The sequence below is a fragment of the Zeugodacus cucurbitae genome, chromosome 5, assembly GCF_028554725.1.
Source record: "Zeugodacus cucurbitae isolate PBARC_wt_2022May chromosome 5, idZeuCucr1.2, whole genome shotgun sequence".
NCBI lineage: Eukaryota > Metazoa > Arthropoda > Insecta > Diptera > Tephritidae > Zeugodacus > Zeugodacus cucurbitae.
The window spans coordinates 61,997,900-62,012,182 of NC_071670.1; the positions used below are offsets into that span (position 1 = coordinate 61,997,900).

General features: G+C 35.1%; 2 protein-coding genes across 2 annotated transcripts; both read right to left on the reverse strand.

The window, feature by feature from the left end:
* Window positions 1-493: 493 nt before the first annotated feature.
* Window positions 494-4,734, reverse strand: LOC128919731 (synaptic vesicle glycoprotein 2B-like). Its single transcript, XM_011178976.3, is given in 8 exon segments — window positions 494-722; window positions 971-987; window positions 989-1,128; window positions 1,189-1,324; window positions 1,387-1,704; window positions 1,783-2,155; window positions 2,562-2,886; window positions 4,490-4,734. Coding segments are annotated over 8 exon segments (1,575 nt in total). The 5' UTR covers window positions 4,548-4,734; the 3' UTR covers window positions 494-514.
* A 2,515-nt stretch (window positions 4,735-7,249) lies between these two features.
* Window positions 7,250-9,773, reverse strand: LOC128922160 (membrane transporter D1-like; the record flags this gene model as incomplete). Its single annotated transcript, XM_054231805.1, is given in 5 exon segments — window positions 7,250-7,638; window positions 7,806-7,962; window positions 8,023-8,231; window positions 8,514-8,849; window positions 9,418-9,773. Coding segments are annotated over 5 exon segments (1,266 nt in total), but the record flags the coding sequence as incomplete, so codon positions are not given.
* Between the last annotated feature and the right edge of the window lie 4,510 nt (window positions 9,774-14,283).

Below are 14,283 nucleotides of genomic sequence, written 5' to 3' on the forward strand. Positions count from 1 at the left end.
GAATATCCCCTTTAGTTGAGAAGTATTCGCTGCACTGTGAAAATGAACATGCACTCACATTTCGATTTATTTTTAGAAAGTCCCATAAGATTTTGAAGTAAAACTGTTTTACCATATAAAATTTTGGTCATTTTAGAGACCATTCGTTTACATTTTGTCAAAATATATTGCTATAGATTTTTTAATTTTTATGGGGGGAATCACTGTGCGCTCGCTGGTTTAAGCAGCTACCTGCAAAAGAGTTAATCGTTTCTTTCATAAACTACAATATTCTGGTAGTCAAACCAACAGCCATTGTGGAGAAAGAACTGGAGCTTCCAAGTTATTACCAATAATACTTTCTGAATAAGATCCTAGAAATTCTATTATTTGAGTCTTTATTATTTGATGGAAAACACTTTTACTACAAACACTTTAATTAGGAAAAATATAAAATATTTTTTATTCTTAAATATATTTACACAGTAAATCTGTCTGTATCTGTCGTAAAAAAACGACGGAGTTAATAGGTAAGCTATGAGTTATTCTCCAGATCTTTTGCCTTAGCAACTTGATGGTTTGCACTCGGTAAAAGGAATCCTAAAGCGCCCGCAATAATTAGTGCAACAGCTGGACTAAAAAGCGCGATCTCGCAATGTGTTTCAATGAGTAAACCTAAAATATTGGATCCCATGACGCTTCCAATACGTCCGCTCATAAGAGATATGCAAACGGCCATACCCCTGAAAGAAATTAGAAATTAAAGAATTTAATACAAATATATTCAATTGTCTGTCTACTATTAGGTAAGTCTATGTTTCGTTTCCTGAAATTCTACATAATTTTGATTCTATTGAGAATAGGGGAATTACTTCAATAAAACCCGACCTTACGACCTTTATTTGTATATAATTTCGGATATATTGAATACATTTAAAACGAAAGTTCTGCAGTCAGACGACTGAGTTTTGAGACGTCTTTGGGTGCTTACCTTAAATGTGTTGGAAATAACAACAACAACAATGGCATTGACCACGGATATGACACAACCGCAGCAAAGCTGAATGACCAAAAGATAAACGGCCAAGAGGGGAATTTTTATGGTAAATGCTAGTATGCCACAAACTCCACAAATCAAAAGATTTATGACTAAAACAAATAAAATTAGTTATATATCACATTTAACTTGAGGTCCTTATTGGTACTTACAAAGCATGGGTTTACGTCCAGTTCTACTAATGAAAAACATAATAATCATCAGTATAGACACATATATAATTTCCAGGAAGAAGGAATGAACATAGGTTGATATTTCCAAGTGCATTTTGCATGTTTCTGTTGAATTCTGTAAAAATTGTTTAAAATTATTAACTCATCCTAGTTCCAAGACCTCATAATATAACTTACATCTTCATCCACGCTTGTAAGATTTCCCGATTGTACGAATTTAATAATATCACAAATGCGCTTCGGTTCGGTGAACTTCTCGGTATATTGCATTGTGTTATTTAGAATATAAGGGAACCACATGTATACGCCATGAGCGCTAAAGAATATTATGTACAATATTAGACTAGACAGAACCGTCTTCCGTAGGTGTTCGCGCATGAAAAGTGGCGCTGTTTGTTGCCACATTGACTGCATAATGGATGCGAAGATATTCTTCTTTTCTAAACCTTTCACTTTAGCCATTGGTGTGTCGGCGTCCGGTAGTAAGGTAGTAACCTGCAAATATTAGAGGATATTTTAGAAGTGGTAAGTATACCGATACTTCGTTGTTTAAAAACATTTCTAAAGACATACCGTGTATACGCTGTCAGGATCCTTGCTCCCGATATTTATTCTATGCATGAGCTTTAAGACTTCTATAGCTTCTTCAGGCTTTCCGGCAGATAGTAGATACTTCGGACTCTCCGGCAAGAAAAACATTATCAAACCACAAATTAAGCCGGGCACACCGAAGGCCAGGAAGTACGAACGCCATGGCTTGAAAACTATATCAATGTATGGCACGTAGACTTCAAAGTCTTGATTGATGAAGATCCCTGCCATGATGGGAATCAATATAGCGACGGCCGCACTTATGAAACTTCCGCCTATTATAGCACGACTACGATCTTTTTGACAATGGAATTCTCCGAGGTAAGTGAAAGTCGTCGCGGAACAAGCGGAGAGGCTGTTAATAGAAATTTAGAAATCGTTTTATTTGTACATACATACATCTTTGATGCTTCAATATTTGAACGCCGAACTCGAAGAGCGGCTGTTAGAGATCGGTTTGATTGGCAAAATTAAAAGGCGTCTCTCATATTGAAATCAACTATACTATACGGGCTGTGTATTACCTGACCGAGAGAACATGTTCTGAATAATATTTCTTTGGGTGATATTCTGCTATTAATACTTTCTTGGAGTGTAATATAGTCAAATTATCAGTATAAGACAAAAAGAGATCTGACAAAAGCCAAGCAATCTCTCGGAAACATCATTCTGTAGTTGGTAAAGCTGATACAACCTATTCCCCTCATTACATGCTTTTTTAAAGCCTCTTACAACTCCAACATTTAAATTACAATACTTACAGTAAGCCATTTAGAAAGCGCAGCAAGGCGAAGGTCAGGAAATTTGGCGCTAAACTTGAGAAGGCAGTAACGACAAATCCCAGAATTAATGCCGGTTGCATTGTCCGCTTGCGACCTTGTGTATCAGCTAGAAATCCCCAAAAGTGTGAACTCGCAATGACGCCGGCAAAAGAAACAGCACCTAGTATGCCTTGCTCACTGTGCGATAGATTCAGATCACATTCTAAGACGGGCAGGGCAAAGCTAACGCCCACCGCTTCGAGAATCACAGTGTTGAGCACGACACCGGAATATATGATTAAAAGTATATTAAATTTGCCAAAACCTGTGGGAAGACCAGAAGTTTTTTTTTCATAAAATATTAAAGCATCCAAAACATCGTACAATTATGAGTGCAAAAATTTAAATTTAAGAACTAAAAATTTGTAAATCAATCAAAACAGTCAGCAAAATCGACACTTAGATTGAGAGAATCTTCCCTACAAGACAATTGCAATAGGGGACATTTGGAAATACTCAACAAGTTCCCGTTTCTACGAAATATCACGGACTTTTGAAGATAATATAAATTCGATCCTCTACATAGCCTTCCTCTTTAAAAAAAATTAGACCCCATAATTGTCTTCTGGCTACCGAATCACTGCAGTGGCTTCCAAGTGGAGTTTATTGCAATTAAGGGGTTAGGGGTAGTCAGGATTTTCAAAAAATCATTTTTTTTTCATTTTCGTTAAGTGTAAAAATATACTCTGAAAATCCGATCCGATTTATCCGATAATTGCTCGAGCGCTCGGGCACTCCAACACGCTAGTGTGAAACTTTAGATGTTTTTTTCTCAAAGCTATGTTTTTTGAACTGATGACAACTGTAACTTGAAAACCGCTCGGTAGATTTTAATGAAATTACTACAGCTTTTAGAATGCATAATAAACTCAGGCCTGAACCAAAGATTTTTTTTTTCAAAAATTTCGATTTTTTAAGACCAATTTTTTCCCGAAAATCTAGAAAATAATTTCCTGAGACCGCCATTTTGTTAATTTTTGAAAAAAAAGTTTGGTTCAGGCCCAGGATTATTTATAAAACTATACTAACTACAAGGACTTATAATTGTCACCGCAAGAACCTTTTGTTTTGAAACTGGGTCAACACAGACAGCTATAACTTTGGAAATTATAATTTTTTAAATCAAATTTTCGGGACTTTAAGTCCAAACATTGGATAATAATGCAATATTATTACGTTTGTAAAATAACATGATTTAATAGCAAAAAAAATTTCTGAAAATTCTCCTTTCCCCTGCAAACTGCGAAGCAGGTGAACTAGACAAATTGGGCATTAGCTCTCAGTTAGATGCTAATAAAGCGGGAATTCACATACCTCTGGATACTTGCAGATATTGGAACAATCTGCTCAACAAACAGACAAGCGTGGCCTGAAGGGAATGGAAGAGAGCCACGTATACCGACTATTGTAATTTAAAACTGTAGAAGCTGTCCAGAGTTAAATAATCTATACACATGTAAGGCTTTCTATAGAAAAAGAATCGCAACTACTGGTTGCGAAACATTAAATGGGATGGGATGCCCAAATTTTTCTTAATATTTTTAATACCTATTTCACATGTCTTCACATTTAACACAAACACTCAGATTTGATTAATAAACAGCAAATTCAACGTTTTGTAAGTAGAACCGCACGACAAATAACGTCTTAAGATTAAATGCGCAGTTATTTAACATTTTAACTAAAAAAACTCAGGATCTGAGGTCCTTTTATTACCTTCTCCCGAAAGATTTTTTTTATATTTTGTTTCAGAAATCAGAAATCATTAATATATATATATTTTTTTAATACTTAGAGACTTAATATCTTTCAACACTTATAATTTTCCATTTTTAAATATGAAGATTTATTGTTGTATCAATTCTCATCAGTTCTTTCGAGCGCCTCATCTATAACCACCATATCCCCTTTATTGTCTTTCGCCATTTTGTTGCTTGAATCACTACTAGGAGCTAACCGATTTTGAAAAAAAAAACCGAAATTCTACACTTTGCCTACGTTCTCCGCTTGTCGCACAACGAATTCACTTAAGGACCGCCACAGAATCACTTTGTCGTCCGAATTTAGTTGTTCAACCCCATCGTTAACTACCAGCAAATGCCATCGGAAAGTCCCTCACCACTTTATTTATATATGTATCTGAAATAAGGTATATGTTTAGGCGGAAGATGCTGAGATCATTCTTCGGTAAATAAGTATTAACGTGCTACTCGTGTTTTGTCTGCATGCATGCGTATGTACGTGTGATGGTTTGCTTAAACATTTGACTGATTACTTAAAGAAAAAGTTCTCTAATCACTCTACTTAAGCAGACAAATAATTAAATGTATTTACACCTGAAATACAGATATTTGTATACATATTTACGTACGGTTCGAGAATACATGAAAAAAAAATTTATAAAATAAAACTTCATGGATGTGACATCAATCTGGTCTTCTTTGTCTCTAGTGAAAGTTAATACCATCAGTTAACATAACTTTGGTGAATTTGGATTCATCCATTCATCATGATTTGATTATCAATGCTATCACTTTTGACTTTTAATGTTTGTTTGTTCGATTCGACACTTTCTAAAGTTTGACCAAATCTATGATCTGATCTCCAAAGGGTTTGATCCTATCATCTTTGTCATATAATTAGTTTAATGTATTGAGGATCTACGTTACTTTTTTTGTTTTAACGAGGCATCATAACTTTGTATTTGTTATTAGGATAGTGACGTCTAGTGCGTAGTGACGTCAACGAAACATGGACCTACTGGTATATGCTAGAGATCAAGTATCATTCAAACCTGTGGAGTTTACCTGACTCTGTTGAAGATGAAAATGGCTCCCATTTGGCGAAGAAAAGGTGATCTTCCACCATGACAACGTAACGGTTAACACCACCGACATCGCCAAGCCCAAATTGGTCGAACCGATCTAACATATTTTCAACATTTACAATCCTAGATGCCACACAGACCTTTATAAAACGTATTTTTCAGATGAGTTAAAGAAGTTAGGACATGTCTAAGCGAAGTGTATCAAAAAAAGAAGAATATGTGGAGAAATAAATTGTAATTTTTCAAAAATTTTGTTATTCGTCTTATGTGGGATAAGTATTTATCAAACCGCCATTTCCATACACTCTTCGGTAGTTACTTTATATTAATCTTAATGCTAAGGTTATAAATAGAAGCACTTGACAGCAAGTAAATACCGCCGCAACGGATCAGTGTGGCTTAATTAAAAGAAGACGTTATTTTTTTGGTTGTTTAGAAGTGAAAGCCTAGCGCTGAACGAACTGATGACTGTGCGTTAGACAGTACAGTTTCGACAACAGTAGTATTATTATTTACCATTGCCAAAAGCTTGGCAGAGTTCAGCTTTCTGTTTGGGCCTCATAACAATTATTGTGTTTGTGAATCAGCAGAATTGTGGTGAATAGAAAACCACCTGCTTTCAAAGAGCCAGCTTCCTATAAAGAGGTAACAGTTTTATCTGTAACACAAAATTTGTGAATAATGAACTAAACATTCTTATAATAAATTAGGAGTACGAAATCTCTTTAATTATAATATAGTACCACGTAACATGTCACTTTGTTGCTATCCAATAACAAATTCACAAAGCGACATGTGGACTGAGGCGTGGCTAAAGCAAATATGTTTACTAAACTATTTTAAAGTGTTCATACATAAGTCTTTTATAAACAAAAGTGTAAACAATTGGTGGTTAGAGATCTACACACTTAAGTGATTCGACTATCCTCCAGATAAGATACCATTGGACACGGTGTCTTTTACTTTCATTGAAATTTATTTTTAGCGGAGAAGATCGCCTGTTTATTTATGCAAATGCTGATTTACATAAGTTATAATATGCTTTGGCTTAGCAATAGTTAAAGGTAACAATATTTTTTATCTTTTTTTGCTTATTATTTATACACGTGCTAGATTTAAAGAAGTCTGTGTTGTTTCCCAAAGAATATGGTACACACTAGATTAGTTTAGAGATACCATGTTTTTCTTTTGAAGCCTAACAATATCAAATAATAATTTAAAGCTATTTAAAACCTAGACACAAATCAAAGAGGTGGTTGCGCTGTTTTGCTATTACGTTGCTCTCTAGTAGGCTGGTAGATCTTTTCTCTTCAAGCGGATTTCTGTACATGAGTTTACCAAGCCATTCACCAATGTGTTTAGAGATAACCGTAAATTTGAACTTCAAAATTACCTCGCATTTTAAACGGCCAATAGCATCCATTAAACTTTTCTACTTTAGACTTTTACTTCGAAAATACCAATAACAAAAAGTTGGAGATTTAGTGAATATCTAATCTATATTATTTCCTTCTGAATGCGGACCGAACGAAGGATCGTATTGTTCCTATTGGTTGGAGTTATTTTAAAACTGCTTTGATTTCATGTCAAAAAGGGCGAACTTAACTTTAAGATATTTAAACGAGTCGGTTCGAATCTGCCAAAGAGTTAATCAATACGGTCATAAACTGGACGATGTCTTGGTAGTCAAACCAACAGTCATTGAGGAAGATGAGCACGAGCTTCAAGTTATTACCAATAATATTTACTCAATTGGATCCTAGATATTCTATTATTTGAGGCTCAGACTCGATCCTCACAGAAATAACTTTTACAACCAACGCTTTAATTGGGAAAAATATAATTTTTTTTTTATTCTTAAATATATTTACACAGTAAATGATTAACAAACTAATTTTTACTCTGTTTCTTAAATTAATTTATTTTATATTTCAAACAAAATTTGTATCTGTCGTAAAAAAACGACGGAGTTAATAGGTAAGCTATGAGTTATTCTCCAGATCTTTTGCCTTAGCAACTTGACGGTTTGCACTTTGCAAAAGGAATCCTAAAGCGCCCGCAATAATTAGTGCTACAACTGGATTAAAAAGCGCGATCTCGCAAAGTGTTTCAATGAGTAAACCTAAAATATTGGATCCCATGACGCTTCCAATACGTCCGCTCATAAGAGATATGCAAACGGCCATACCCCTGAAAGAAATTATAAATTAAAGAATTTAATACAAATATAATTCGGGAATTACTTAAAAAAATCCGAAGCTTACGACCTTTAGTTGTATCTCGTATATATTGAATACACTTAAAACCACAGTTCTGCATTCAAACGGATGAGTTTTGAGACTTTTTTTGCTACTTACCTCAAATTTGTTGGGAATATTTCGACAACAATGGCATTGACCACGGATATGACACAACCGCAGCAAAGCTGAATGACCAAGAGATAAATGCCCAGCAGGGGAATTTTTATGGTAAATGCTAGTATGCCACAAACTCCACAATTCAAAAGATTTATGACTAAAACAAATACAATTAGTTATATATCACATTTACATTGAGGTCCTTATTGGTACTTACAAAGCATGGGTTTACGTCCAATTCTACTAATGAAAAACATAATAATCATCAGTATAGACACATATATAATTTCCAGGAAGAAGGAATGAACATAGGTTGATATTACAAATTTGATAATATCACAAATGCGCTTCGGTTCGGCAAACTTCTCGGTATATTGCATTGTGCTATTTAGAATATAGGGGAACCACATGTATACGCCATGAGCGCTAAAGAATATTATGTACAATATTAGACTAGAAAGTACGGTCTTCCGTAGGTGTTCGCGCATGAAAAGTGGCGCTGTTTGTAGCCACATTGACTTCATAATGGATACTAGGAGATTCTTCTTTTCTAAACCGTTCACTTTTGCCATTGGTGTGTCGGCGTCCAGCAGTAAGGTAGTAACCTACAAATTTTAGAGGTAATATTAAAACATGGTAAATGTTCGACACTTGTTGGTTAGAAATATTTCTAAAGACTTACCGTGTATACGCTGTTAGGATCCTTGCTCCCGGTATTTGAGTTTTAATACTTCTATAGCTTCTTCTGGTTTTCCGAAAGATAGTAAATACTTCGGACTCTCCGGCAAGAAAAACATTATCAAACCACAAATGAATCCGGGCACACCGAAGGCCAGGAAGTACGAACGCCACGGCTTGAAAACTATATTTATGAATGGCATGTAGACTTCAAAGTCTTGATTGATGAAGATCGCTGCCATGAAGGGAAGCGATATAGAAGCGACCGCACTTATGAAACTACCGCCAATCATTGCACGACTGCGATCTTTTTGACAATGGAATTCTCCAAAGTAAGTAAAAGTCGTCGCGGAACATGCCGAGAGGCTGTTAATAGAAATTTAGAAATCGTTTTATTTGTACATACATCGTCTCTCATTTAGAAATCAACTCTACTATACGAGCTGTCTATTATCTGATCGAGAGAACATGCTCCGAACAAAAACTTTACCCTAATTCTAATTACGGTCAATGTTTTAAGACATTTCATTGAAATATTCCCCAATTATTGGCATTAAGATAATGCTACCTATGATGATTTTGTTTATAAAGGAATAAAGTGAATTGTTGGTTTAGTCAAGTTATACTTCATCGGTCCCAGCAATTGTCCGGTTTTTTCAGTTTGTGTTTATTTCCTAGATATTCTCCGAAAACCATTTAAACAATTACAATGAAAAAAAAATTAAATCAGGAATAAAGGGATTCAAGCTCACATCCACTAATACAATACATTGACAAGGTAATCTACTAAGAGGCGAGAGAGTTAAGTAAGACTACTAACTATTTCTTTGGGTGATATTTTGCTACTGATACTTTCTTGTAATGTAACATACCTCAGTGATCAAATTATCAATATAAGACAGAAAAATCTAATCGTTTGATTTACAATACTTACAGTAAGCCATTTAGAAAGCGCAGCAAAGCGAAGGTCACGAAATTTGGCGAAAACGCTGAGAAGGCAGTAACGACAAATCCCAGAATTAATGCCGGTTGCATTGTCCGCTTGCGACCTTATGTATCAGCTAGAAATCCCCAAAAGTGTGAACTCGCAATGACGCCGGCAAAAGAAACTGCGCCTAGTATACCTTGCTCGCTGTGCGATAGATTCAGATCACATTCTAAGACGGGCAGGGCAAAGCTAACGCCCACCGCTTCGAGAATCACAGTGTTGAGCACGACACCGGAATATATGATTAAGAGTATATTAAATTTGCCAAAACCTGTAGAAAGACCAGAAGTTTTTTCATAAAATACAAGTCAGTGGCAATAAAGGATATTCTAAATTACTCAGCAAGTTCCCGTTTCTACGAAATATCACGGACTTTTGTAATCCTTTAGAAGTTAAACTAAATTTGATCCTATGCTTTGCCTTCCTCTTTTCAGAAAAATTAGATAACATAATTGCACCTCCCTAATGTGATCATCTATACCAAATTTTGCTTTCATAACTTGACTTATGGCTTAGTTATGACGCTTTATAGGTTTTCGGTTTACGCCATTTTGTGGGCGAAGCAATGGTCCGATTTCAATACCAACTTCCTCAGAGTACCAAGGAATATGTGTTTCAAATTTCATTAAGATATCTCAAGATATCGCTTGCACGGAGAGACGGACGGACAGACATCCGAATTTCAACTTCACCCGTCATCATGATCATTTATATGTATATATATAACCCCACGTCTAACTCTTTTATTTCTGGGTGATACAAACAACCGTTATGTGAACAAAACTATAATAATCTGTGCAACATGTTGCGAGAGTATAAAACAAAGAAATATATTTATATTCACAAATAGCGAAGTGTTTTTAAAGTCACTAAAGTCTCTTAGAAACTCCACGAAAATAATGAAAGAGATGATTGGCAGGTCACTGTCAGTTTGGAAGACACGCCAACCTAGAATTTTTTATATTTTGTTTCAGAAATCGTTAATATATTTATTTTTTAATCCTTGGAGACTGAATATCTGGGTATATACTATATATAATTTTCTATTTTAAAATATTATGATTTATAATTGCATGTAATTCTCACCCGTCCTTTCGAGGTCTTCATCTATCACCACCGTATTCTCTTCATTGTCTCTCGCCATTTTGTTGTTTGAATCAGTACTAGAAGCTAAGCGATTTTGAAAAAAAGATATAACCGAAATTCTACACTTTGCCTATGTTCTCCGCTTGTCGCACTAGCACTACGAATTCATTTAAGGACCGCTACAGAATCACTTTGTCGTCCGAATTTAGTTGTTGAACCCCATCGTTAACTGCCAGCAAATGCCAAAAGAGAGTTTATATAGATATCTGAAATGAGGTATATGTTTAGGCAGAAGATGCTGATGCCTGTTTCTCGTGTTTGTCCATATGTATGGGTGAGTGTGTATGATGGTGTGCTTAAAAAATTGACTGATCATTTAAAGCAGTGATCGGCAGCCCTTTGCCCGCGGAGCGCACACTGAGGGTACGTGTGAAATTCACGTACTTGCAATCATTATAACACCATAGAAGCGATGTCAGGTCAGGTCAGGTTTACAGATTTATATATAATGTTTTCATACACATTTCTAAGCAGTAATAACAATTGATTGATTGATAAAAACGATTGTTAGGAAACCAGTATTGGTCTAAATCTCACTAGTTCTAAAAAAGTTTGGGACCAGCAGAACATAACACTTGGTCAGCTGAGTAGCTCTCAACACTCATACACTCTCACGAAATAAATTCTCTGAATGTATGAGTTTGCCGACCACTGATTTAAAGGAACAGTTTTCTAAATACTCTAATTAAGTAGACAATAAATAAATGTAATTACACCTGATATACATATGTTTGTATATATATTTAATTATACAGTAACAGACTAAACTGTTCACGATTATATGAAAAATTTAAATTGAATAAAATAAAATTTCTTGGAAGTGGCATCAATCTGGTAATCTTTGATTCTTTGTGTATAGTGAATTCCTCGGATTCATTCATTAAATCAAAACACAATTTAATTCTTTAGTCCCCAAGAAAGACTGGCTGACGTCGTGGAGACTAATAAAGTTGTTTAGGAGCTCGATGGGGTAGATGTCTGACACTAGACGATACAAAAATTGCGAAAAATTCTGAAATCCATTCTTCAAAGGATTTAATCCTAGCATATTTGCCATACAAATAGTTTGTTGTATTGAGGGTCTACTTTAGCTGTATAGTTTTTACAAGTCATCATTACTTTGTATTAGTTATGAACTTAAAACGGATTCATGCTTAAATCGGCGAAATTGCCATAGACAAACACAACCACAGACACAAAATACTTGAGTAGTATACATATGCGAGGGCGGTTCGATAAGTGCTTATGTTAGCCCTGCTTGAAATATTCGAAATGAGTTTTCCTCCAACGAAACATGGACCTACTGGTACATGCTAGAGGTCAAGTAACATTCGTACTTGTGGACTTCACCTGGCTCTGTGGAAGATGAAAATGCTTCCCATTTGTCGAAGGAAAAGTGCTCTTCCACCATGACAACGTAACGGCTTACACCAACGACATCACCACAGCCAAATTGGTCGAACCGATTTACAATACTTTCCACATTTAGCATCCTAAGTGCTACACGGATTTTCATAAAACGTATTTTTCAACCGGGTTAAAGAAGTTAGGGCATCGTTGAGGCAAATTTATCGCATCAAAAAGAGACTTTGTTGATGTAAATTTTCAACAATTTTGTTATTCTTCTTCTGTGTTATAAGTATTTGCCAAACCGCCGTTTTCATGCACTCTTCGGTCGGTGGTTTATCTTAATCTTAATGCTAAGGTTATAAATAGGAACACTTGGTGACAAGTAAATACCGCTGCGGATTAAAATGTCGCACTTATTTTCTAAGTGCGATACTCGGCGCATTGTTTAGATGTGAAAGTCCAGCGCTGAAGGAAATGACTGATAAATCTACGGTAATAAAGTTATGTGCGTTAGACAGTACATTTGTGACAAAAATAGACATAAAAGTTCTATAACTGTAAAAGCCTCAACTGACAGTAGTATTATTATACCCTGAACAGACAGGGTATATTAAGTTTGTCACGATGTTTGTAACACCCAGAAGGAAACGTCGGAGGCCCTATAAAGTATATATATAAACGATCAGTATATTGAGCTGAGTCGATTTAGCCATGTCCGTCTGTATATATACGAACTAGTCCTTCAGTTTTTAAGATATCGTTATGAAATTTTGCAGATGTTGTTTTCTCTGCCACAAGCAGCTCATTTGTCGGAACTGCCGATATCGGACCACTATATCATATAGCTGTCATACAAACTGAACGATCGGAATCAAGGGCTTGTATGAGAAAACTTCCGCATTTTACTACATACATATCTTGACGAAAGTTGGTGTGAGTTATTGTTCATAGAAATAATTTAATCTCCGAAAAAATTGTTCAGATCGGTTCACTATAGCATATAGCTGCCATACAAACTGGACGATCGGAATCAAGGGCTTGTATGAAAAACTTCTGCATTTTACTACATATCTTCACGAAATTTGGTGTGAGTTATTGTTCACAGAAATAATTTAATCTCCGAAAAAATTGTTCAGATCGGTTCACTATAGCATATAGCTGCCATATAAACTGAACGATCGAAATCAATGGCTTGTATGGAAAACTTCCGCATTTTACTACATATCTTCACGATTTTTGCTGTGAGTTATTGTTCATAAAAATAATTTAATCTCCGAAAAAATTGTTCAGATCGGTTCACTATAGCATATAGCTGCCATACAAACTGAACGATCGGAATCAATGGCTTGTATGGAAAATTTTTGCATTTGACGTGGTATCTTCACGAAATTTGACATGGATTACTGCTTAAGGTAATAATATAATCTGCGAAGAAATTGTTCAGATCGGTTAACTATATAACCTTAATGTTTCCAGCAAATAACCCGGCTAAAAAGTATTAGTAAAATGTTTTCTTTTTTTTATTTACTTTTTCTTACGTCTTTAGATTTGCTTAAACACATAGTTACTAAAAGAAATGTACCTGTGAAGGGTATATTAGCTTCGGTACAGCCGAAGTTAACGTTTTTCCTTGTTATTTATTGTGTTTGCATCATTGCCAGAAGTTTGGGGAAGTTTGTTGTATTGCGCATCAGCAGAATTGCGGTGAATAGAAAACCACCTGCTTCAGCACAAAAAACATCAAGAAATGAACGCAAACATAGAAGTATCAAAAAAAGTAAATATAATAATAAATCCTAAATTCGTAGTCTCGAAGTATGTATGTATGTATATCGTAAAGCCAAAAAAAAGTTATCGAAAAGATTATATATATTTTATATAGTATACTTTGAGGCGCTCTTCTTTTCATTAAAAACCTCTTTCTTGTGTAATGAGACACACCTTTAAAGTAGTTCTTAATGGATTTTACGCTATCCTCTATAGACTCTAAGGAACGGTATCACTGTACTTGTTGCACTTCCGTTTGTTTATGCAAAAATTTTAGTCTTCCAACTTTATTTGATTCTATTAAGGGAAGGGTCTGGGTTTCAGCGCAAAAAAAAACACTTTTTTTGTGATTTTTTATCTCAAATATCGATTAAGCAATTTTATTCAAACCTTCTATACATTATTGAGCATAGTTTTGACTATGTTCTGTAAATTTTTCATGCAAAAATATTAAACCATTAGCCCGTGACAGAGTTTCCCCTAGGACGTCTTGAAAAAAAAAAACGATTTGCGGTGTTCACTGTAACGCGGCCGGAAATTATCCGAAAA